The sequence below is a fragment of the Neomonachus schauinslandi genome, chromosome 3 (assembly GCF_002201575.2).
Source record: "Neomonachus schauinslandi chromosome 3, ASM220157v2, whole genome shotgun sequence".
Classification (NCBI taxonomy): Eukaryota; Metazoa; Chordata; class Mammalia; order Carnivora; family Phocidae; genus Neomonachus; species Neomonachus schauinslandi.
Window position 1 is genome coordinate 100795960 of NC_058405.1, and position 22866 is coordinate 100818825.

The 22866-nt window shown below is 37.9% G+C and overlaps 1 protein-coding gene across 2 annotated transcripts in view; it reads right to left on the bottom strand.

Moving 5' to 3' along the window:
- MCM6 (minichromosome maintenance complex component 6) overlaps positions 1-22866 on the bottom strand; it is a 32291-nt gene that overhangs the window by 1053 nt on the left and 8372 nt on the right. Inside the window, exons 7-16 of one of the 2 annotated variants that reach the window (XM_021695818.1) lie at positions 21863-22013; positions 19484-19625; positions 14108-14249; positions 13296-13403; positions 12120-12275; positions 9869-9997; positions 8015-8176; positions 6244-6379; positions 5115-5270; positions 2748-2887 (exon numbers count right to left, since the gene is read on the bottom strand). In XM_021695818.1, the coding sequence (XP_021551493.1) occupies positions 2748-2887; positions 5115-5270; positions 6244-6379; positions 8015-8176; positions 9869-9997; positions 12120-12275; positions 13296-13403; positions 14108-14249; positions 19484-19625; positions 21863-22013 (1422 nt within the window). The remainder of the gene's footprint in view (positions 1-2747; positions 2888-5114; positions 5271-6243; positions 6380-8014; positions 8177-9868; positions 9998-12119; positions 12276-13295; positions 13404-14107; positions 14250-19483; positions 19626-21862; positions 22014-22866) is intronic. The other variant, XM_021695819.1, reaches the window with a different exon arrangement.

The following is a 22866-nucleotide window of genomic DNA, read 5'->3' on the forward strand; positions in this document are numbered from 1 at the left end:
ATCACTCTGATAAAAGTGTTTTAATTTCACTTATGTTAACTTCTAATTACTGGCCACTGAACTCTTTCATATACCATCCCTTCATAATTCAGTTAGAAGCAGAATCTAAAGATAATCAACATGGAAAAATTTTCACTCTGAGCTAATAAAAAAAGGTAGAACATGCCACATGTACCTGTAATTCATTCTAAAATAACCAAACAAATGAAGGGCACCTGGTGGTTCAGTTGCTTAGGCATCCGACTCTTAATTTCAGCTTAGGTCATGATGTCAGAGTTGTGACATCAAACCCCCGCATCAGGCGTGGAGCCTGTTTAAGATTCTTTCCTTCTCCCTTTGCCCCTCCCCCCGGCTCCCCAGGGCATGTGTGTTCTCTAAAAAAAACAAGACTAACCCACAAAGGAGAGGGACTTCCGGCCAAGCCCATAGAGAACTCAGGAAACAGTGATTTGATCCAAAGAGGGCAGAAATGTCCCATAGTAGGAGCACTATTGTCACTAAGAGGGATTGAACACTTTCAAGAGATCACTTTATGTACTAACACACCCTCACAGGGAGAACACCTTATCAGCACAGTATAATTTCTCTAGTATTCTGTAGTGAGCTAGCTCAGGTTGTGTAAAGTTAAAAAGGTAGCCCCAGTTCAGAACAGCTAATTTCACCAGGTGTCCCAATGTGGGTTTCTTGTGTGGGTCATTTTATCTTACACTGATCCCAGGAGACACTAGGGAGGGAAGGGCTTGGCCTGGTGCAAACACTGCCCAGCACTAGAAAGACCTCTGAATGCACACCACCCCAATTCAGCTTTATCTTCATAGATATTATTTATTAAATTCTGATCTGAGTAATTGTTCTCAACACCCCGCTCCAACAGACACCACCTGTAATCATACACTCACATCTACTCCCACAAGTAAATAACTTTTCAGATGACACAACACTGATATGTGACACCCATAATATTCATATAGTGGACACTGTAAAGTGAACTGCAGGATGGCTGAATCTGCCGTTTAAACAGAAATATTCAATCATTCAATAAATATTTGACCTCTTTATGTGCCAGGCACCACTACAGATCTTGGGGATATAGTAGTTAACAAAACAAAGTTCCTGCCCTCTTGGTGCTTGCATTCTAATGAGACAAACTGAACAGACAATGATAAGCACTATGAAGTAACGTGAAGCAGGTTAGGGAGTGATACCAAGGAGGCTCTTATTCTGACAGGCCAGGCAAGAACCACCTCTTTGAGAATGTAACATTTGAGCAGACATCAGAATGGAAGAGAGGATTTGGGTAAAGAGACAAAGGAGGAAGACAAGTGAAAGGTCTTCATGTTTGGTGTGTCTAAGAATAGTGACAAGGCCAGCACCACTGAGTAGCAACAGGAAGAGTCCTACGCAATGAGGTGAACAAGGGATTTGACTGTGTAAGTTTTGCAGGCTATGGTATGGAGACTAGATTTTATTGCAAACATGAGGGAAGGACTGGAAGGTAGGGCACTAAAACATTCTGATTTGTTAGAAGCTCTGTCTGGCTGCTGGACACAGAGCCAGTACAAAGGAGGACAGTTAGGAGGCTCCTGTGAAAGTCCATGCATGGGACCTTAAGATGTGAAGGTGGGGAGAACAGAACACAGAATACACATACTGAAGGCAGGGCTCACGGGGTTTGCTGCTAAAAGGAGAAGCTATGAGGGAAAATTGGAATCATGGATGATTCTAAGGTAGAAGGCTTAGAACAAGTAAGTACATGGGCACAGGGGAAGAACTGTTTTGAACACACTGAGTGTGAGATGCCTATAGTTCACATGTAGGCAGCTGGCTAGACATGTGGAGTTTAGAGGAGAGGTGAGAGCTAAATCTGGGAGTCATCAGTAGATGGGTTTAAACTCATAGAACCCAATGAGATCACTCAGGTAATCAATGTAAATAGAAAAGAGGTCTGAGGACTGAGGACAGTACTCCATTTAAAAAGTTATAAGACTTGAGAAAAGAGACTAAGATGAAATAATCAGAGAGATAGGAAAAGAGCCAGGAAAATATGGTGACTTAGAAGGAGCAATCAACGTGACAAATGCTAATGACAGGCTGAATACAGAGAATGACCAACTGATGTAGGTAGGGAGGAATATGCCTGTAATGGTCCGTAAGAGAGTGGGAGAAGTCACAGCACTGCACAGCGTCATTGTGAGGTTGGTAAGATGCAGTAAAGAACGATCCGCTTGAGATTAGTGGTCATGAATTTAAAGTAGGACATGGCCCGTGGTGGTATGCCTTTCTCCAGATACTTTTAACTGCTTGGATGCAGGATAGTTAAAGAATTATATTTAACCAAGGCTGGGGTTTTACCAATCAAGTAAAACAGAGAGATTACAGCTTAAAGTTTGAGAAAAGAGTGATCATTGGGACAGAACATATGTAGGCTGGGTGATGTGGGAAGTGAGGATATGGGGAAGAGGAAACATAGAAAACAGGAGATAGGGGTCAGAATGCTTGCAGGTTTATGGTTATGGGAGTAGAAAACAAAGGTTAAAAACACTCAAGACAGTAAGACCCTAAATCCACCTTCCCAGATTTAACTTAGGTTCTGCTTGTTTCAGCAGAGGAAAGAAGTCAATTAACTGCTGTAAATTCTTTTTTACAATTCATAATTCTAAGCAGATCCCAAGAATTCAAAATAAATGAACATGAGGCATGGACTCCCTCCCCCATTAATAATCATGCAGGAGTAGTTCTGTACGTACATAGTGGGTGAGTCGATGAATGACTTTCTCTATGATTCTCTTTTTATTTATAAGTTCCTCTTCGGAATCTATTTCTGATTCGATTTCCTTCAAGTACCAGTTAACAAGCTCACTCCTCTTTAATGCCGACTCATCCTCTTCTGCAACAAAAAAATACATTTCAAAAGGATTAAATTTTCCTTCTAGCAAATTGTATTGCCAATCCTTGGGGTTTGCATACACAACAAGATAATGTACAGATTAGATAACCATCAACCTGTCAGAAAGTATATCTGCTCAAATAAGATTTGCAATGTTCCAGCGTAAGCCTGAAATAACCTGTCATATTACTTGTATTAAAATATACTTCACTTTATCCTGAGGAAAAAAATCTAATAAATAGAGATTATAAGAAACAAGTTTCTTAAAGCTATTAAGATTTCAAAGTATGAAGGTGTTTCCTCCACCTTCTATGCTTCATCACCCATGGGAACATTTGCCAATAGCAACTGAAAGCATAAATTAGCAACAGCAAACAAAACTTCTTAAACATAACTTTTCCTCTTTGGAACACTGAAGATTTCATGCAGCTGAGATCAACCAAGAAGTGAACCATGGGCTTTCACTCAAAATAAAAAATTACCAATTTATTTCAGTAAGGTCTATCTATACTGAATGACTTTCTACTTCTTAAGACTCCAAAGCAGAACTCTGAAGTCACAAGAAAAGTTGGAACTTGGATAATACAACTACTACAGAAAGTATAATAAAAGAAAACTACTCAGTCTTGACTCTAGCTATTGCTAATAAAATACAAAATCAAAAACAAGAAAATTCTAGCTTTACTGACAATGCCTTTGAAAAGTTTTATTATGGGTGTACTGAAACTTCATTATCTAAATGTTCTTGGTAAGTGACCTTCTTGGTTTAAAGTTGTGCTCCCTGTGGGGGGAGCCTAGGTGGCTCAGGTCATGATCCCAGGGTCCTGGGATGGATCCCACATCGGGCTTCCTGTTCACCCTCTGCCCCTCCCCCCAGCTTATGCTTGTGCTTTCTCTCTCTAGCAAAAATAAATCTTAAAAAAAAAAAAAGTTGTGGGGCGCATGGGTGGCTCAATCAGTTAAGCATTTGCCTTCGGCTCAGGTCATGATCCCAGGGTCCTGGGATTGAGCCCTGCCTCGGGCTCTCTGCTCAGCGGAGAGCTTGCTTCTCCCTCTCCCTCCTGCTCTGGCTACTTGTGCTCTCTGTCAAATAAATAAATAAAATCTTAAAAAAAAAAAAAAAAAAAAGGTTGTGCTTCCTGCGCTAGACTAGCAACAGCTGTCTACCTGAAGACTGAGAATTTACAACTTACTTGACTGGGTGAATAGTATCTTTTTTTTTTTTTAAAGGAAGAGCTAGCAGAATTTGTCTGTGGAATGCAGATAGTGTCTGGGTGCTAACCATACCTCTATTCCATTAATGGTTTGCCATGTTTAAAATTCAGTTGCATGATAAAGAGAAAAATGAAATACAATGTGAACACACAAACATGTAAGCTCCCCAATGTTTTTATGTGAGAAGAGGGTGGGGCTAAAACCTGTCTGTCCTAGTGGCCTCTTTATTGCCTTCTCTCCTTCCCGCGCCTGGCCTACAGTTCCAAGGAAACAGGGGAAAAACTACAGGGCTGAAATCTTTAGTAAGCTAAGACAATCTCTGCTGTTCTCTTCTTCCATCACAGACAGCACACTGTGATGAGAGAATATGTATGGAAGCCAGCATTTGGGGATTTTTAAGTAAGAACTACCTGACGGCTAACCACCTAATGAAAGTTTAAGTTCGACCCCTTGATTTCATTATTTTTCCTTCTGCCTTGTGGTTAACTATAGGCATGTTAGAATAGCACAGTAAATCAGTCAAGGTAGGAAGTGTACTAGTGTCCAGGTATCACACTTTACCTATGGAGAAATGAGGATTTTACTTCATTTCTAGTACAGAATAACCTGGGCTAATAAGGTCCTTTCAGTTCAATTACTTGGCTACAAGATATAAACAACCTAGACTCCATCCATTTGAAGTAAAGCTATTCTAAGGAACAGTGATTCTGCATCTGCATAAACATTTGCTAAGTGCTTCTTTACATATTATCAGATCCCAACTTCTGCTTCTCAAAAACATTAAAATAGGCCAAGGACATTAAACAAATGACCTTTGTCTGACAATGAACTTACGGGTAAATGTCCAGACTGTCAGCTATACTGATATCCCAAAGACTTTCTTTGCCAAAGCGAGCTTGTGTAACGTTTATGATCTCTTCTGACAAAACAGAATCTTTAGCAACAGAAGTGGTTTATGCAAATACAACCTACATAATGACGGAGCATGTGCGCACACTAGGTACAGCCTTACCTTCCTCCATCTTTCTGAGGTGAAGTACAATAAGGTTGGAGATTCGGCAGTACTCGGGGAAGCTCAACCTTAAGGAGGCTTTAGGAACCAAATCTTGGTTTATGTCTTCACTGTGGCCATTGACTCCATTCACAGGAGCAGGGCTGTCAACATGACCTAAGTAAAATATCAACCATATGAATCTTGTTTTTGTGCCTCCAACACTCCCCTATCAAATGTTTGTAAGTATACTACTTCTATTTTATTTTATTATTATTTTAAAAGATTTTATTTATTTATTTGACAGAGACAGTGAGAGCAGGAACACAAGCCGGGGGAGTGGGAGAGGGAGAAGCAGGCTTCCCGCCAAGCAGGGAGCCCGATGTGGGACTTGATCCCAGGACTCTGGGATCATGACCTGAGCCGAAGGCAGCCGCTTAACGACTGAGCCACCCAGGTGCCCTACTACTTCTATTTTAATACTAACTTCTAAATAAGCATTTAGTTATACTCAGTATTTAGTAATTTTACAAATAAATTAGAAGCAAATTTGTAAATGCTACTAGTGAAGACAAAAACTAATTTGAAAGCAGGTGCTTGGGTGGCTCAGTTGGTTAAACGTCTGATTCTTGATTTTGGCTCAGGTCAGGACCTCAGGGTTGTGAGGGAGCCCCACGAAGGACTCCATGTGTGGAGCCTCCTTAAGATTCTCTCTGCCCCTCGTCCCTCCTTGTGTGAGTGCACTCTCTGTCTCTCAAAACAAAAAACAACCCAAAAAAAACTAAAGTGGAAGGAATGGGAAGGATGGCAGGTACAAAGATTTCATGATCTAAAAGTTCATTTGCAATATTATACACAAAATCTAAAAATCTGGTATTTGTCTGGAACATGTGTTTAATTCAAAAGCAAAATAATGATAAATAAGGCCGGGGAATTAGGTCCACTCTTACCATTTTGGTATATTTTCTTTCAGTCTTTCAAGCATATATATTTTATATTATTTAATTGTATTTTACTTTGTAAATAGTACAATATCCATTTTTTCCCTTTTGCTATACAGACTTCAAAACTATCAACAAGTACACTTTTACCATAACATCTCAGAGAACATTTTGGTCCCTAACTCCAGAACAGTAAACAAGTGTCTCACCATTGATGCCATCTGGGCCCTCATCTACCTCCATCTGGGCCTCTTCTTCTTGATCTAGATTAACATCAGGTGTTTCTACACGGATGATTGACTTATTCAGTAGCCTGAAAGCTTCCTTCACATGTTTAGGCTGGACCTAAACCAATCAAGATGAAGTAAATCAGAAAGTCAGTGTGCTTGATACACCACACAGATTTTCTCCATACCAAATCACAGTGGCATTTTAGTTTTCTCTCACACACATAGAATATGAGTTAACACCATAAGTTCACCAGAATGGCTTATAAGGACCAATAATATATAGTACTGGAAAGAATGTAGAACAACTTTCATTCACTGCTGGTGGGAATATAAATTGATACAACCACTATGGAAAAGCATTTTGGCAGTCTTAACTGAACACACCTACAACCTGTGACAACAATTCCACTTCTAGGTGTATACCCAACAGAAATGTACACACACATATATAGACCAAAAGATATGTATATCCCATGAGAACCCAAATTGGAAACTATCCAAATATCCATTAACAGAACAGGTGAATCATTGTGATGTATTGACAGAATATTACAAAGCAATGAAAACAGGCAAACTATTGCTACACAAAGCCTGGATGGTATCTTATAGTGTTAATGCTGTATAAAAGAAACCAGACACAAGGGGGGACATACTCTATGATCGCGCTTATATAGAGTAATGGTTATCCTTAAATCCTCACATATATGGTCAAAATTTTTTTTGACAAGGGTGTCAAGACCACTCCTTGGGGAAAGCATAGTCTCTTCAACAAATGGTACTGTGGAAACTGGATATCTTATATAAAAGAATCAAGTTACCCCTGCCTTACATCACATACAAAATTAACTTAAAATAGATTGAAGACCTAAAACTATAAAACTTTTGTAAGAAAACACAGGAAAAAAGCCTCAGGACATTGGATTTGATAATGGTGTCAAAAGCACAGGCAACAAAAGAGAAAAATGACAAATGAAACAGTATAAAATTCCAAAAACTTCTGAGCATCAAGGTAATCAACAGAGTAAAAAAGGCAACCTACAGAATGGGATAAAGTATCTGCATGTTATGTATCTAATAAGGGATGAATATCCAAAACATATAAATACTCATGTTCATCACAGCATTATTCACAACAGCCAAGAGGTGGAAGTGACCCAAATGTCCACTGATGGATCAATGGGTAAATAAAATGTGGTACACAGTATCTCCCCTTATTCTCAGGGATTATGTTCCAAGACCCCCAGTGGATGCCTAAACTGCAGATAGTACTTAACCTTACATAAACTGTTTTTTTCTATTCATACATACCTATGATAAAGTTTATCAACTAGGTACAGTAAGAGCTTAACAATAACTAATAATAAAATGGAACAATTACAACAATATACTGTAATGAAAGTTATGTGAATGTGGTCTCTCTCTCTCAAAATAACTTATTACATTGTACTCACCCTTCTTGTGATGTGATGATGTCGCTTTAGGCTACTACTGAGACTTTCTCACAATACTTCAGGAGGATCATCTACCTCTTAATGGTAACTCACCTCTATATGTACTCTATAATCTATGACATGATTATTTCATCATATTAATCTAACTATAGTAAATGTTTACCAGCAACCTTCAAGGGACAAATCCTAGCATCGTGTATCCTATGAGCACTCAACGGTCATACCAAAGATAAAAACATGCTTATAAACCAACAAATCAATTGCTCTTTCCTCCCGTTATGTTAAGGTGACTTTGATACCTCGTCACAGCAGTGCATCCGAGCCATTGCTTCAGAGAGACGGATCATGCTCTCGAGCTGTCGCACTGTAATCCTCCATGAAGACTTGGTTACCCCAGAGCCATCCCTCTGGCGGAGACGTTTATACTGTTCCACAATGAAGTCCTCTGACTCTTTAGAAATCTGTTTCAGAACATCACCGAAGTCAGAGCTTTTCTACTTGATGGGAGCTGCATTAAACATAAGTTTAAGAGCCTTCCAGGTAGAGACACTCTGGGGAACTGTGAGGGTCAAAACTCTGTAGTCAACAAAGAATTAACACTGAAATGCATTTCAAAAGAAATTAAACTGGGGTGCCTGGGTGGCTCAGTTGGTTAAGGGACTGCCTTCGGCTTAGGTCATGTTCCTAGGGTCCTGGGATGGAGCCCCACATCAGGCTCCCTGCTCAGCGGGGGGCCTGCTTCTCCCTCTCCTTCTGCTGCTCCCCCTGCCTGTGCTCTCCTGCTATCTCTGTCAAATAAATAAAATCTTAAAAAACAAACAAACAAAAAACACTAAACTAAGGATGCCTGTGAATTTCATATACTAATTTTGTCAACAGGAATACAGCAGGGTATTTAAGCAAATGCCATTTCTAAAAGACACAGAACAAGCTAAAGCAGTGGAACAGGATGTAATGCCTTTTAAACCCAAGATGCCAAAGCTCATTAAAAAAAATTAATGCTCAAACTGTTCTTGAAACTCAGTTAATTAACTTATGCTGTCTTTGAGAAAAAGAGAGGTCTACACACACACACACACACACACACACACTCCAGCTATTTCAGTAAACCTTATTATTTGTTGAATAATAACAACAAAGTGAGAATATTAAAAAGAATACTCCGTTTTTCAGAGCGAGGAACTCAGCCCATTAAGGAAGCCTGCCAAGGTCATAGGACCGGTACAGTCATAGAGAACAAAAGCCTCCTTAAACATATGTGACCAATAACCCTTAGTTTTAAATGCCTCATTAAGCTTCTTTCAGGACAATGAGAATCAATCTCAATATTACATATAATCAGTGAAGGTGATAGATAATTAAAATCTAAGGGCAACTCCCCAAAGTTGAGCCAGACAATAGTGTAAAAACCTCAACCAGAATCAATTTTTTTTTTTTTTGGTATTCTATTTTAGGAAAATGTTAAACAAAACAAATGGATTACAAAGTTTACTTTAAAAATAAATGTCCTGGGTGCCTGGGTGGCTCAGATGGTTAAGCGTCTGCCTTCAGCTCAGGTCATGATCCCAGGGTCCTGGGATCGAGTCCCGCATCGGGCTCCCTGCTCGGCGGGGAGCCTGCTTCTCCCTCTGCCTCTCTCTCTCTCTCATGAATAAATAAATAAAATCTTAAAAAAAAAAATAAATAAATAAATAAAAATAAATGTCCTGGATCCAGTACAGATTCAATTAAATGAACTACATCAATTACTGTAAAATATTAAGCCATGTTCATCACAATGACCTAAAGGAATCCAAATTTTTCCTTAAAGATTCCAGAACATTCAGTAGACTACTGATTTGAGCTCATATAATTTTAAGATTCTTAGGAATAATGGCTGAAATAAAAGTATGTCCGACTTTATTTGGTTATCCAAAATTCTTCACCCATAAAAATCTTTTTATTAGCACCTAACAAGTAAAAGAAAATTATTCACATTTTTAGAAAATTTCCTCTTCCCAATTTTCTGAACATTGTTCTCAAAACAGAAAAACCTCAAAAAGAAAACAAAACAAAAACAAACAAAACCCCAAACAAGTTCAGTTAATTTCCACAGAACCCTTTTTATTAATGCCCTCTTCAATGCCCTATGCCAGTACAAAAGGGCAAGTTACCTTGGGTTTAAACTGTCTTGCAAAGAGAAGATACCTCCTGATATCATCAAGGGAATAGACACGATCAATGGAATCCTCAATTCTTGAATGCAAGTCTACTATACGTCTGGCAATAGCATAATCTGTAACCTAATTCAAAAGAAGAAAATCACTTTGGTCAGTCACAATAATATCCACTCCAGATTATTCCTGGCATTACAAAATTATTTATAGCTAAAAACAAGCTCTAATATGCCAATGAAAGCTGTATCAATGGGTACCAAGTTTCTGAGCAAAGTTTAGTACCAGTTTCATTTAAAATCAAAAGTTTTTGTTTTTTTTTTTTTAAGATTTTTATTTATTTATTTGACAGAGAGAGACACAGCGAGAGAGGGAACACAAGCGGGGGAGTGGGAGAGGGAGAAGCAGGCTTCCCGCTGAGCAGGGAGCCCGATGCGGAGCTCGATCCCAGGATCCTGGGATCATGACCTGAGCCGAAGGCAGACGCTTAACGACTGAGCCACCCAGGCACCCCTAAAATTAATAGTTTAATGCATACCTTTGCCCCATGCTAAGAATATTCCTGAAGGAATTAATGGACTTTAATAACAACACCAGAATTAAGATTTCTAGGGTGCTCCGTATATGCCAGGCACTGTTGCCTTAAGTGTGTCTAGAAGCATTTAACTCATGCAACCCTCACAAAAATCTTATTAGGTAGGTAATATTATCCCTATTTTACAGATAAGTAAATTGAGGCCCAGAGAGGTAAAGTAGCTTTTCTGACATCACAATACATAATGGAGCCAGGATTTGAACAGTCTAGCTTCAGAGTCCATGCTCTTAGCCACAATATTATATTGCCACTTGTGAATATATGAAGATAATCAAAGAATTGTTATTCACATTGAAAAAAAAGACGCCTAGGTGGCTCAGTCGGTTAAGTGGCTGCCTGCCGCTCCCCCTTGCATGTGCTCTCTTTCTGACAAATAAATGAATAAAATCTTAAAAAAAATCACACTAAAAATAAGCAATTTTCTCTCCTATAGTACAAAAAAACCATAGATATATAGAGAAATGTTAATATGTGAATAAAGGGTACATGGGTGCTACATGCACTATTCTATTTCTTGCAACTTTTCTGTAAGTTTGAAATTATTTCCAATTAAAAAGTTTAAAAACTAAATTAAAGAATCACACACAGGGGTGCCTGGGTGGCTGAGTCGGTTAAGCAGCTGCCTTTGGCTCAGGTCATGATCCCATGGTCCTGGGATCAAGCCCCACATAGGGTTCTCTGCTCAGCAGGGAGCTTGCTTCTCCCTCTGCCTACCACTCTGCCTATTTGTGCTCTCTCTGTCAAATAAATAAAATCTTTGAAGAATCACACACAAACACAAATATATGAAAATCAGACAACTCCCAGCTATGAGGGTGGAGATAGGGAAGGGGGAGGACTGGGTTAAATATTTATATGGATTTGTGAAGGGAAAAAACAAAACATAAAAAACTAAAAATCCCCAAACATTCACATAATGGAAGGCAGCTTTTATTTAGATAATAAAGTTTCGCTATAAGCAAGAGGTAATCATTTTGTCTAATGTAATGTAGGGACTTTCATGCTCAGCAATTAACTGTATAGCCTAGAATGTTAGCTTCCATATAATGTCATTTTGTACTTCTGTGCATATCTGAGCTGTGCAATGTGGCTGAATATTTAAGTCTAGGTATAAATAACTTTAATAACTAACATGTTAGAATCCAAGTAAATCTACAAGTTTACAGTCAACCTTAAAACTGTTACATAATTAGGAAAAAAGTATGATATACATTCAACAACTGGATGGGAAGATATAGGAAGATAAATGACTCATGATTTGGTGGAAAAAAACCAATTTTTTCCAAGCTTACTAAAAAACAAACAAACAAAAAACAACACCCAACAAAAAAAAATTCCTGTAAAAATCTTTAAGAGTATGGCTGGGAGTTAACCATAATGTTTCCTTTTATCTCTTCAGAATTAAAAAAACAGTAACAAAAACAACAAAAAACTCAATATTCCTCAGCACAATTAAGTGGAGCCAGCAATTAAAGTGACTTTATTTTGATTTTCTTAATAAACCTTTTGCCCAATCTTATGCCATTCTGAGAGAAATGAAAGTCAGTGCAAACACATGCACCAGCCGTTCAAGAGTACATCCTATAGTCTTGTCTCCTTCAGTTACTCAAATTGGAAATAACAAAGGAACCCAAGAGCGACAGTTCACACAGTTACCTCATTACATTCATCCACAAGTATAAAGAAGAGATCAAATCGGGACATGATGGGAGCTGACAAATTTATATTTTGTTTCAAAGATTTTGATCTGTCATAGTGTCCACTGATTGGGTTTGCTGCTGCCAAAATGGACGTCCTGGCATTCAGAGTAGCCTGACCATAAAAGAAATCATTGTTATAGGTTTAAAAAGACATCTGGAATGGTCAATAAACATAGGACAAAATGCTCAATCTTACTCATAATTAACTAAATGCAAACCAAAATATTAAGGCATCATTTTTCACCTACTGAATCATCAAAATTAAAGTCTGGTAACGTATAGCAAACAGGCACTCCCATATTAATGGTGGGGTTATGACACACACATTTTTTAAGCCAGCAATTTGTTAGGAATTTATCTTGCAGCTAGGTACAGGAAGATGCATGTTCAAGGATGTTTACTACAATATGGCTTGTAATCAAAAGGCTGAAAATGACCAAATGTCACTCTATGGGAATCTAATGAGCCAAACTGGGGGACACAAGACTTGAAAACCATGTAGTAAAATAAATACTAAAATGGATCTAATATGTGCTGGTATAGAAAGATTGCCAAAACAAAATTATGAAGTTAAATGAGCAAAGAACTTATATGTATTATGCTTACTTATATATGAAAAATTTCTGAAAGGGCCATAACTTCTGAGCATTTATTGGTGATAGGAATTGCAGGGGAAGATTTCACCTTTTAATTTATATTTTATTCTACTGCTTAAATTTTCCTTACCTATTTGAATGCATTACTTTTATTTAAAAAGTTTGGTTTCTCTCTAATATTGGTTACCATACTGTACTTATTATTTTCATTTAAATAATCTGTTGACTGATTATTTTTTGTTACAACTGGAAGCACACATTATCAAAGAATATAGAAGCTTGGTGGAAATTCTGAGAAGTGAAATGCTAAAAATTTTACCAATGCTTTCTCTATTTTCTGTCATAGCAATACATTTTCTAAGTACCCTAAAAAGCGCCTATAATTTGGATTAATAATGCTCAGGGCTATGTTTCCCACTTCAATGATCAGCATTTCACGTTGAAATAATGCATTTTATCCAAGTGAACGTTTCTAGAGCTACACTAATTTTTAAGGCTAAGGCATGATGCAGCAGAACAGAAGTGAACATACATACCTTCACTCCTGCTTTAGTGATAGAGATGGTCTGCTGTTCCATAGCCTCGTGAATAGCAACTTGATCCCGCACATCCATCTTATCAAATTCATCAATACAACATACACCCTTGTAACCAAACAAATTAGCACAAGAAATTGCCTTTGAGATGTCAAATGCCAAGTATAAACTCAAGTTTGCTACTACAGAGATCTTTTCATTCTCTAAATAACTCTAAGGTAGGTAACTAAGCAATCTTAATTTCCCCTACTAGATAGAGTAGGATAGTTCGACAGATTCCAGAGCTAGAAGGAACCATATATGTTGACTCATTTTAAACCAAGAGCAGGATTAAAAACATACAGTTACTTACTGCATCCTTATTCAACATCAGAACTTTGTGTAAATCTCTAGGTCAAATATTCTGGGTCACCTTAGCATTCATTTTAGGCTGGGGTAGTGAAGGGTAAAGTTGGAACAACATTTATAAACGTACAGCTACAGCTTATATGCTTTCACAGATCTAACAGATCTATGTCAAATACATGTAAAATGCAAGAGACATACTCATAGAGGTGTCATGGTCTGGAAAGGAACAAATGCTGGGAACTACTAGTCACAGCAAACACATGCTCAGGGCAGGCAATACATTCTAGAGAAGCTCAGAAACCAATTAATGATGACTATCTCAAATTCTAAGTTAATAAAACTATGAATTATTTACTAAAAATGGGTTTTTTTTTAAAGGCTTTCTCTTTAATAGAAATTTATAGGCCTTTTTGATAGGGTAGGGGCTATTCTGATTTCTTTAGTAAAGTATAAAATGTTCTTACATTATCAGCCAACATCAAAGCTCCAGCTTCAATAACAAATTCATGAGATTCTTCATCTCTTACAACAGCTGCTGTTAAGCCAGCAGCACTGGATGCTTTGCCACTGGTGTAGACAGCTCTGGGGCTGAACTCCTCCACGTGCCTGTTCAACGTTATCATATTCATTAACACATGACTACAAAAGCATCTTTTCTAGAAATGTCAGCTGACAGGGCTTATGTCAATCAAAAATTGAAATTTCTTTTTTTTTTTTAAGATTTTATTTATTTATTTGACATAGAGAGAGGAAGATAGAGAGAGCACAAGAGAGGGAGCAGCAGGCAGGCAGAGGGAGAGAGTGAAGCAGGCTCCCTGCTGAGCAAGGAGCCCGATGTGGGACTTGATCCCAGAACCCTGGGATCATGACCTGAGCCAAAGGCAGCCACTTAACTGACTGAGCCACCCAGGCGCCCCCAAAAATTGAAATTTCCTAAAGAACATCTGAGAGAGGTATTAAACATAAGCAGTTCATAAAGACATATGTCACAGACTGAACAGAAAGCCTTGTATCTCCTTTGGCCTTTTAAATCAATTTAAATCCATTCCTGTCAAATGGAAGATGAAGTTCATACATGACAAGAACATCATTTTTTCCCCTTTTTTTATACATTATATCATTAGTTTTTGATGTAGTGTTCCATGATCCATTGTTTGTGTATAACACCCAGTGCTCCATTCAATACATGCCCTCTTTAATACCCATCACCAGGCTAACCCATCCCCCCACCCCCCTCCCCTCTAGAACCCTCAATTTGTTTCTCAGAGTCCATAGTCTCTCATGGTCCGTCTCCCCCGACAAGAACATCATTTTAAAGAAGTCTTTAATAATTAAGTTTGGCAACAATGATCTATTAGAAGGCCTTGCACTTAAAAAACAAAACAAGACAAAACTGTATCTGAGATTTATTCCAAAATAATAGATTGGTTTAAGATCTAAACATTAATAATATGACATAGCAACAGAATAAAGGATAAGAACAATCTCGATAGATGCAGAAAAAGCATGTGACAAAATCCAACACCCTTTTATGATAAAAAGTCAACAAACTAGAAATATAAGAATTTCCCACAACTTAATAAGGGCATCTATGAAAACCCACAGCTAACATCATACTTAACGGTAATAGGCTGAATGCTTTCTCCCTAAGTTCAGGAACAAGATACAGATGTTCGCTCTTGTCATTTCTGTGCAACATTATATTGAAAAGTCTAGCCAGGGCAATTGGGGAAGAAAAACAAAAAGGCATCTATATTTGAAAGGAAGAACTATCACTATTCCCAGATAACATGACCTTATAGTTAGAAAATCCTATGGAATCCACTAAAACAGAATAAATGAGTACTTGCAAGATTGCAAGATAAAAGATCAACAATCTATTGTATTTCTATACACCTGCAATGAACAAGTAAAAAATGAAAATAGGAAAACAGTTCTACTTACAATAGCATGAAAAAGAATAAAATACTTATGAACAAATTTAAGAAGCACAAGCTTATACTGTGAAAACTACAAAACACCATTGAAAAAAATTAAAAACCTAAATAAATGCAAAGATATCCCATGTTCATGGATCAGAAGACTTAAAATTATTAAAAAGATAATATACCTCAAATTGATCTACATATTAATGCAATCTCTATTAGTATCACAACTCGCTTTGTAGAAACTGACAAAGCAGATCCTAAAATTCATGTAGGGGACACCTGGGTGTCTCAGCTGGTTGGGTGTCTGATTCTTGATTTCAGCTTGGATCATGATCTCAGGGTTGTGAGATCGAGCCCCACAATTGGGCTCCACTCCGGATGTGAAGCCTGCTTGGGATTCTCTTTCTCCCTCTCCCTCTGCTCCTCCCCCTGCCACTCATGTGCGCTCTCTCTAAAACTAAAAAATAAAAAATTAAAAAAAATAATAATAAAATTCATGTGAAAACTCAAGGTACCCAGAATAGCCAAAACAATCTGGAAAAAGAAGAGTTGGATGACTCACATTTCTGATTTGGAAACTTACTACAAAACTATAGTAATTAAGATAGTGTGATATTGGCCTAAGGACAGACATCGAGATTATGAAAATAACCGAGAGTCCAGAAATAAACCCTGACACTTACAGTCAACTGATTTTCAACAAAGGTGCCAAAAACAATTCAACAGGCTAAAAGAATAGTCTTGGCATTCAAATAACTGGATATCCACAGGCAAAAGAATAAAGTTGGACCCCTACCTCATACTATATAAAAAATTAACTCAAAATGGATCAAGGACCTTATTTATTTATTTATTTGAGAGAGAGAGAGAGAGAACGCTAGTGGGGGGAGGAGCAGAGGGAGAGGGAGAAGCAGACTCCCCACTGAGCACAGAGCCCGATGTGGGGCTGGATCCCAGGACTCCAGGATCATGACCCAAGACGAATGCAGATGCTTAACCAACTGAGCCACCCAGGCGCCCCAAGGACCTAAATTTTAAAAGCTAAAATTAACCCAAAGAATTGCAAGCAGAGACTTGAACAGATACTTGCACATCAATGTTCACAGCAGCATTATTCACAATAGCCCAAAGGTGGAAACCCAAATGTCTATCAATGGATGAACAGATAAAACAAAAGGTGGTTAAGTCCATACAATCGATTATTATTCACTCTTTAAAAGAAAGGAATTCTAAGATATTCTACAACATGGATGACCCCTCACTATTATGCTAAGTAAAATAAACCAGTCACAAAAGGACAAATACTGTATGATTCCATGTATATGAGGGACCTAGAATAATTAAATTTAGAGACTGAAAGTAGGATGGTGGTTGCTAGGGGCTGGGACAGGGGTAAATGTGAAGTTACTGTTTTAATGCAGAGACTTTCAGTTTGGGAGATGGAGTTCTGAAGATGGATGGTGGTGATGACCGCACAATTTGAATGTACTTAATGCCACAGAAATGTACATATAAAAATGTTTAAAATGGTAAATGTGATGTGTATTTTACAATTAAAAAAAATGGTGAAAACTTATATGCTAATGTTCATAGCAGCATTGCTTATAAAAGCCAAAGTAGAAACAATCCAAATGCCCATTACTGATAAATAGACAACTAAATGTGGTAAATACGTACGATAGAATATTAGGTAATAAAAGGACATGAAGTACCGGCATGCTCCAACATGGCTGAACCTTGAACACATTATGCTAAATAGAAGAAGCCAGTCAAAATGAATCACATAGTATATGATTCCATTTCTAGGAAATGTCCAGATAGAGACTCAAACATAGATTAGTGGTTGCCTATGGCCAGTGGGGAGAATGAAGGCTGCTAGTGGGTATGGGATTTCTTTTTGGGTAATGAAAATGTTGTAAACTTAGTTTGGTGATGGTCATACAACACTGTGAATATACTAAAACCACTGAACTGTATACTTTGAAGAGGTGAATTTTATGATATGGAAATTATATTGCAATAAAGATGCTAAAAGATATAAATAGATATAAAAGGCTATTTCTAAGATAACTGTGTACAATTCTGTTACCAACAGCAACACTGTGGCACATCTTTTTGTGGTGGTGGAGGGGAGGTGGGAACAGAGGAAATGAAGACAGAAGAACCCCCCCCCCCCGCTTTTTAAAGATTTTATTTGACACACAAAGAGAGAGAGAGAAAGAACGCGAACATAAGCAGGGGGAGCGGCAGAGGGAGAGGCAGGCTCCCCGCTGGGCAGGGACCTGGACACAGGGCTCGGATCCCAGGACTCTGGGATCATGACCTGAGCCGAAGGCAGACACTTAACAGACTGAGCCACCCAGGCACCCCAGACGAATTCCTTTCAACCTAGGACTACTATTTTCAAATCTAAAGCCTAGTCCTTGATATATGTGAAGGAAATAATACTTACTTATAAAATTCCAAACCAACTAAAAATGTTCTCTGTTCTAGAACAGTGCCATTTTACAAATTTCCCAAATAAAGGAAAAGCAGCTTGATATACTATGAAGAGCAAAAGCTTTGCAGTCAGATACATCTGAATTCTAATATTCATGGCTCAGCAGTCACTTGTTAGCTATGAGAAGTTGGGTAATTTACTAAGTTTCAGAGAAGTTTTGTTTGCCTCCCCCCAAAAAGATGATTATTTTACATGCCTGTCTGGGTGCTGCTAGGACAAGATGCATATACATATACAGCACCAAGAACACAGCAGGTGTTTCAAAACTGGTTGCTTTTATTTTGACCTCCAAGTTTCTTAAAAGTTTGAAACTAAGTATTTGCTATAGCTTCTAAAAATAAGCAAAACTGCTAAAACAGTACACATACTGATAAGGTTAGCATAAGTGTCTCATCCTTATTGCACTGCTATTGGAAAGCAGTTTCCTAGTTAAAAACCTTAAAAATGGGGGTGCCTGGATGGCTCAGTCATTAAGTGTCTGCCTTTGGCTCAGGTCATGATCCCAGGGTCCTGGGATCGAGCCCCACAACAGGCTCCCTGCTCTGCGGGGAGCCTGCTTCTCCCTCTCCCACTCCCCCTGCTTGTGTTCCCTCTCTTGCTGTGTCTCTGTCAAATAAATAAAATCTTAAAAAAAACCCCCAAAAACCTTAAAAATGTTTGTATCCTTAGTCTCAGCAATCCCATGCTTAGGGATTTTCCCAAAGGAAACAAAACAAAATAAAATAAAAATTTATACAAATCATGATGTTCACTGTATTGATATCCATAATCATTAAAATAAATGAAGACAGGCTAGGAAAATAATTTTTAAGTTATGGTACACCAATAAAAAATGGTGAAAATAAACATGGAAATTAGGGCAAATTAAAATTAAAAATTGCTATGCTGGGGTGCCTGGGTGGCTCAGTCGTTAAGCGTCTGCCTTCCGCTCAGGTCATGATCCCAGGGTCCTGTCATCAAGCCCCGCATTGGGATCCTTGCTCCACAGGAAGCCTGCTTCTCCCTCTCCCACTCCCCCTGCTTGTGTTCCCTCCCTCGCTGTGTCCCTGTCAAATAAATAAATAAAATCTTAAAAAAAAAAAAAGCTATGCTATGATTTATAACCATGAAAATACATATTCATGTATCCAAAGACTTATAAAGATTATACGAAGACATTATACAAGGATTAAAAGAATTCTAAATGGGATTGAGATTACAGGCAATTTTTCCCTGTTCTAAAAAATTGTAAAATGTTGTCACATTCTGTTAAACAAATTAAGGTGATTTAATCTAAGCAAGTTATATTTTCAACAGTCATAATCTATACTCCTGCTTTAGTAAAGGCACACTGACTGCATTCTTGACAGCACAGAAAACCTGGAACTATACACACTGTTTTTTCCAATGTACTACCTCAGGCAAACACTTACTTGAGAAACTGGCTCTTAGCTGTACTTGGGTCACCAACAATGCAAACATTTATGTCCCCTCGAAGAGAGGTTCCTTCCCCCGTTGTCTTTGGAACACCACCAAAGAGCATCAGCAAGACACCCCGTTTTACTTCATCATTGCCTAAAAAGAAAACACAAGGTATTTTTCAATATGAGGTTAAACAATTTCACAAGAAACTACAACACATGTTTACTAATCAAGAGCCAAGAGAGCTGAAGTGAAGTGTAAGACTGAATAAAAATATCTGGCCTCTAATCTCGGTTCTTGCTTTGTGAACTTAAAGCCACCTAATCACTGTCCCAATGTTCTCACCTATACCACAGATGTCACCAATGGTGATGCTCACCATCCTAAGAGTCTTTCCTTCAAGTCCTACTTCCTCATAAAGCCTTTTCTGATGTAGTACTTCTCAAAATAACTCCATAAATAAACTATGTCCAGCACAGCACACTGCACTCACTAGTTCTTTCCAACAGCAGATCTTGCTGTTGTATCCAGAGTTTGAGGAAACAGTCCATGATTTACTTCTTTTGTATCACCAACAGTGAATAGTGCTAAATACAGAAACACTCTAAATGAACTGCTATGGATTAGATAAGATGCTGAATGTGATTTATGGCTGCTTCTACAAGCTTTTTATGAATCCAATATAAGAAGGAAATGTACAGAAAAAAAACCTGGATCTTTAAAAATGTGCTGTTAAAAATCCATTTTTTTCTGTGCTCATTATTACGACTTTTTGTGAATTCTATCAACTAAGCGCTGGGCACATTTACACAAACCACCCCTTAAAGGCAGAAAAAAGAATCCATTCCACAAACAAAACTTCTCTGACTTATGATCTTTGAAACAAATGTGTTGGGAAGCGTCATGGCTTTTAAATAGTATACAAATTCTTTGATGCTTCTCACTTGAAAATGGACCTTAAGTCTCTTCTGTTTAGGAGTGGCTGGCCTTCATATCTTGCTTCTAAAATATAGCACATGGTGAAGTGAGGGTGTGTAACTTCTGAGACTAGGTAGGTCCTGAGAAGTATTTTATTTCCTCCCTGCTTTGCTCTCTTGGATGCATGATCTAGAGGAAGCCAGCTGCTGGTTTGTGAGAACACTAAAACAGCCCTATGAAAGAGATTCATGTGGCAAGAAATTGAGCTAACAGCTAGCACTAACAGGTAAGTCCTTCAGCCTAGTCAAGCTTTCAGATGACTGCAGCCCCAGCTGATATCTTAGCTGCATCCTCGTGAAAGACTGAGTAGGAACCACTCAGCCAGAACCACCCAAGCTTCTCTCAAATCCTGACCCATAGACTGTATGAGACACTATTTGTTGTTTGAAGCCACTAAGTTTTGGGGGTAATTTGTTATGCAGCAATAGATTTATTTCTGGGGGGGGGGGGAGTAGAGCTAGATCAAAATTGGGACTCCTACTACTCAATTAAGGGAGGACACTCTAAAATCCATAAAAGATTATTAACATAAAGGATTTAGTACAATTTCACTGGCCAAATATTTAGATAGAAAAAAAATTACTTTACTTTTAAATAGTTAAAAATATATACCTAAGAGAAATACCCATAACCCCATGAGTTCCTGCCATAACTCCAATTCAGTATGAAAGGATGGAAAAAACAAGGGTAAAGCACGAGGCTTGAAAATTTAGTCACATCCTTCAACACACAAAGGGGATTAAATGATGGTGAGCAACTAGCAACCAACAGCCAAGGAAACACAAAGAAACCACTGAAAGTACAGACATAGTACATATAACCAAGAAACATCATGAAATCTCCTTCTTGAAAAAAAAACCAGTATATTAGTCTAACATATTAGAATATACTTAAGTACAGTTCTACCCTAAAGCCAGAAAAAGAAGCCTAAATGAACTTTTTTCTTTTAAAAAAAAAAATCATGTTAAAATATACATAACATAAAATTTACTATAATTTTTAAGTGTACAATTCAGCAGAATTAAATACACTATGTTTTATAACCACCACCCTTACCCGTTCTCCAGAACTTTTCATCATCCTCAACAGAGACTTTATCCATGAAACACTAACTCCCCAGTCCCCTGCCCCCCAGGTAACCTCTTTCTATTTTGTGTCCCTATGAACGTGCCTATTCTAGGTACCTCATTTTAAGTGGAATCATGTAATATCTGTCTTTTTGTAAATGACTCTAACACCCCTTGTAAGTCCACTAAAAAATCTTTTGATCTGATTTATGTGCTGTAAGAAATCACTGATTGCTGTTTTAAAAAAATTTTTAAGTTCCAGTATAGTTAACATAGGTATTCATTGCTATTTCTTAATCATCATTTTGATTTCAAGTTTATGCCACAAATGGAAAGAACTCTTACCATGTATAGTAGGGAACAGGCTGGTACAGAGATTGTGGTACAGATTTTTATCCTGACTCATTTCAAACACTTTCTCCCACTCCTTCACAGTCATTTGGTTCTTAATGCTCTCAGCGGTCTGTTCCTCATCTCGGAGCTCTTTCCCTCCAAACTGAGGAGTGGAGAAGAAAGGAAAATATACTTGCATGGAACAGTCAAAGTAAAGTGAAACAGAGAGAGCTTCATTACAAACAAAAAATAGCCTGGGAAGTCAGCTTCAGAATCTCTGGACTACAAAGGTTTTCAAAAAAATCCCCAAACTTGTAAGGCCTAAGTTAATCAAGATACTGAAGAGTTCGTCATTTCTCCAGTGAATTGAAAACAAAAAAGCTAACACTGTTTTATATTGCTATCGAAATGAATCTGAACGCTCAAGAGATGAGCCATAATAAGATGTTAATCACTGATACGAACATAAAGTAACATAGTATTATATTCACCTCTCTTCTTCCAATACTGGACTATTTTCCAAACTTTTTCTCACTGCTTTCCCACTAAGGACACAGAATCAAGTTTTACACAACTATTAATACCAGGAATCCATCGCTCACAGAAAGATCAAGTTACTTTACTTCCCAGATTACTATATTTTTCTATTTGTACTTTCTCCAGGAGCATGATAGAGCAACTGTGTTAATTAAAAAAACAATAAAATTATACCATGGATAATTTTTATCAATGCTCTTAAGGCACTGAGCTCTTAAATATGAAAACAGGTTTTTCCTCAAGGTCAGAAACACATGAAAAGATTTGAATCAGGGGTGCCTGGGTTGCTCAGTTGGTTAAGCAACTGCCTTTAGCTCAGGTCATGATCTCGGGATCCTGGGATCAAGCCCCGCATCAGGCTCCCTGCTCAGTGGGAGTCCCTCTCCTGCTGCTGCTCGCTTATGCGAGCTCTCACAAATAAATAAAATCTTAAAAAAAAAACCAAACCACCAAAAAACACAAAAACTAAAGAATCCTCC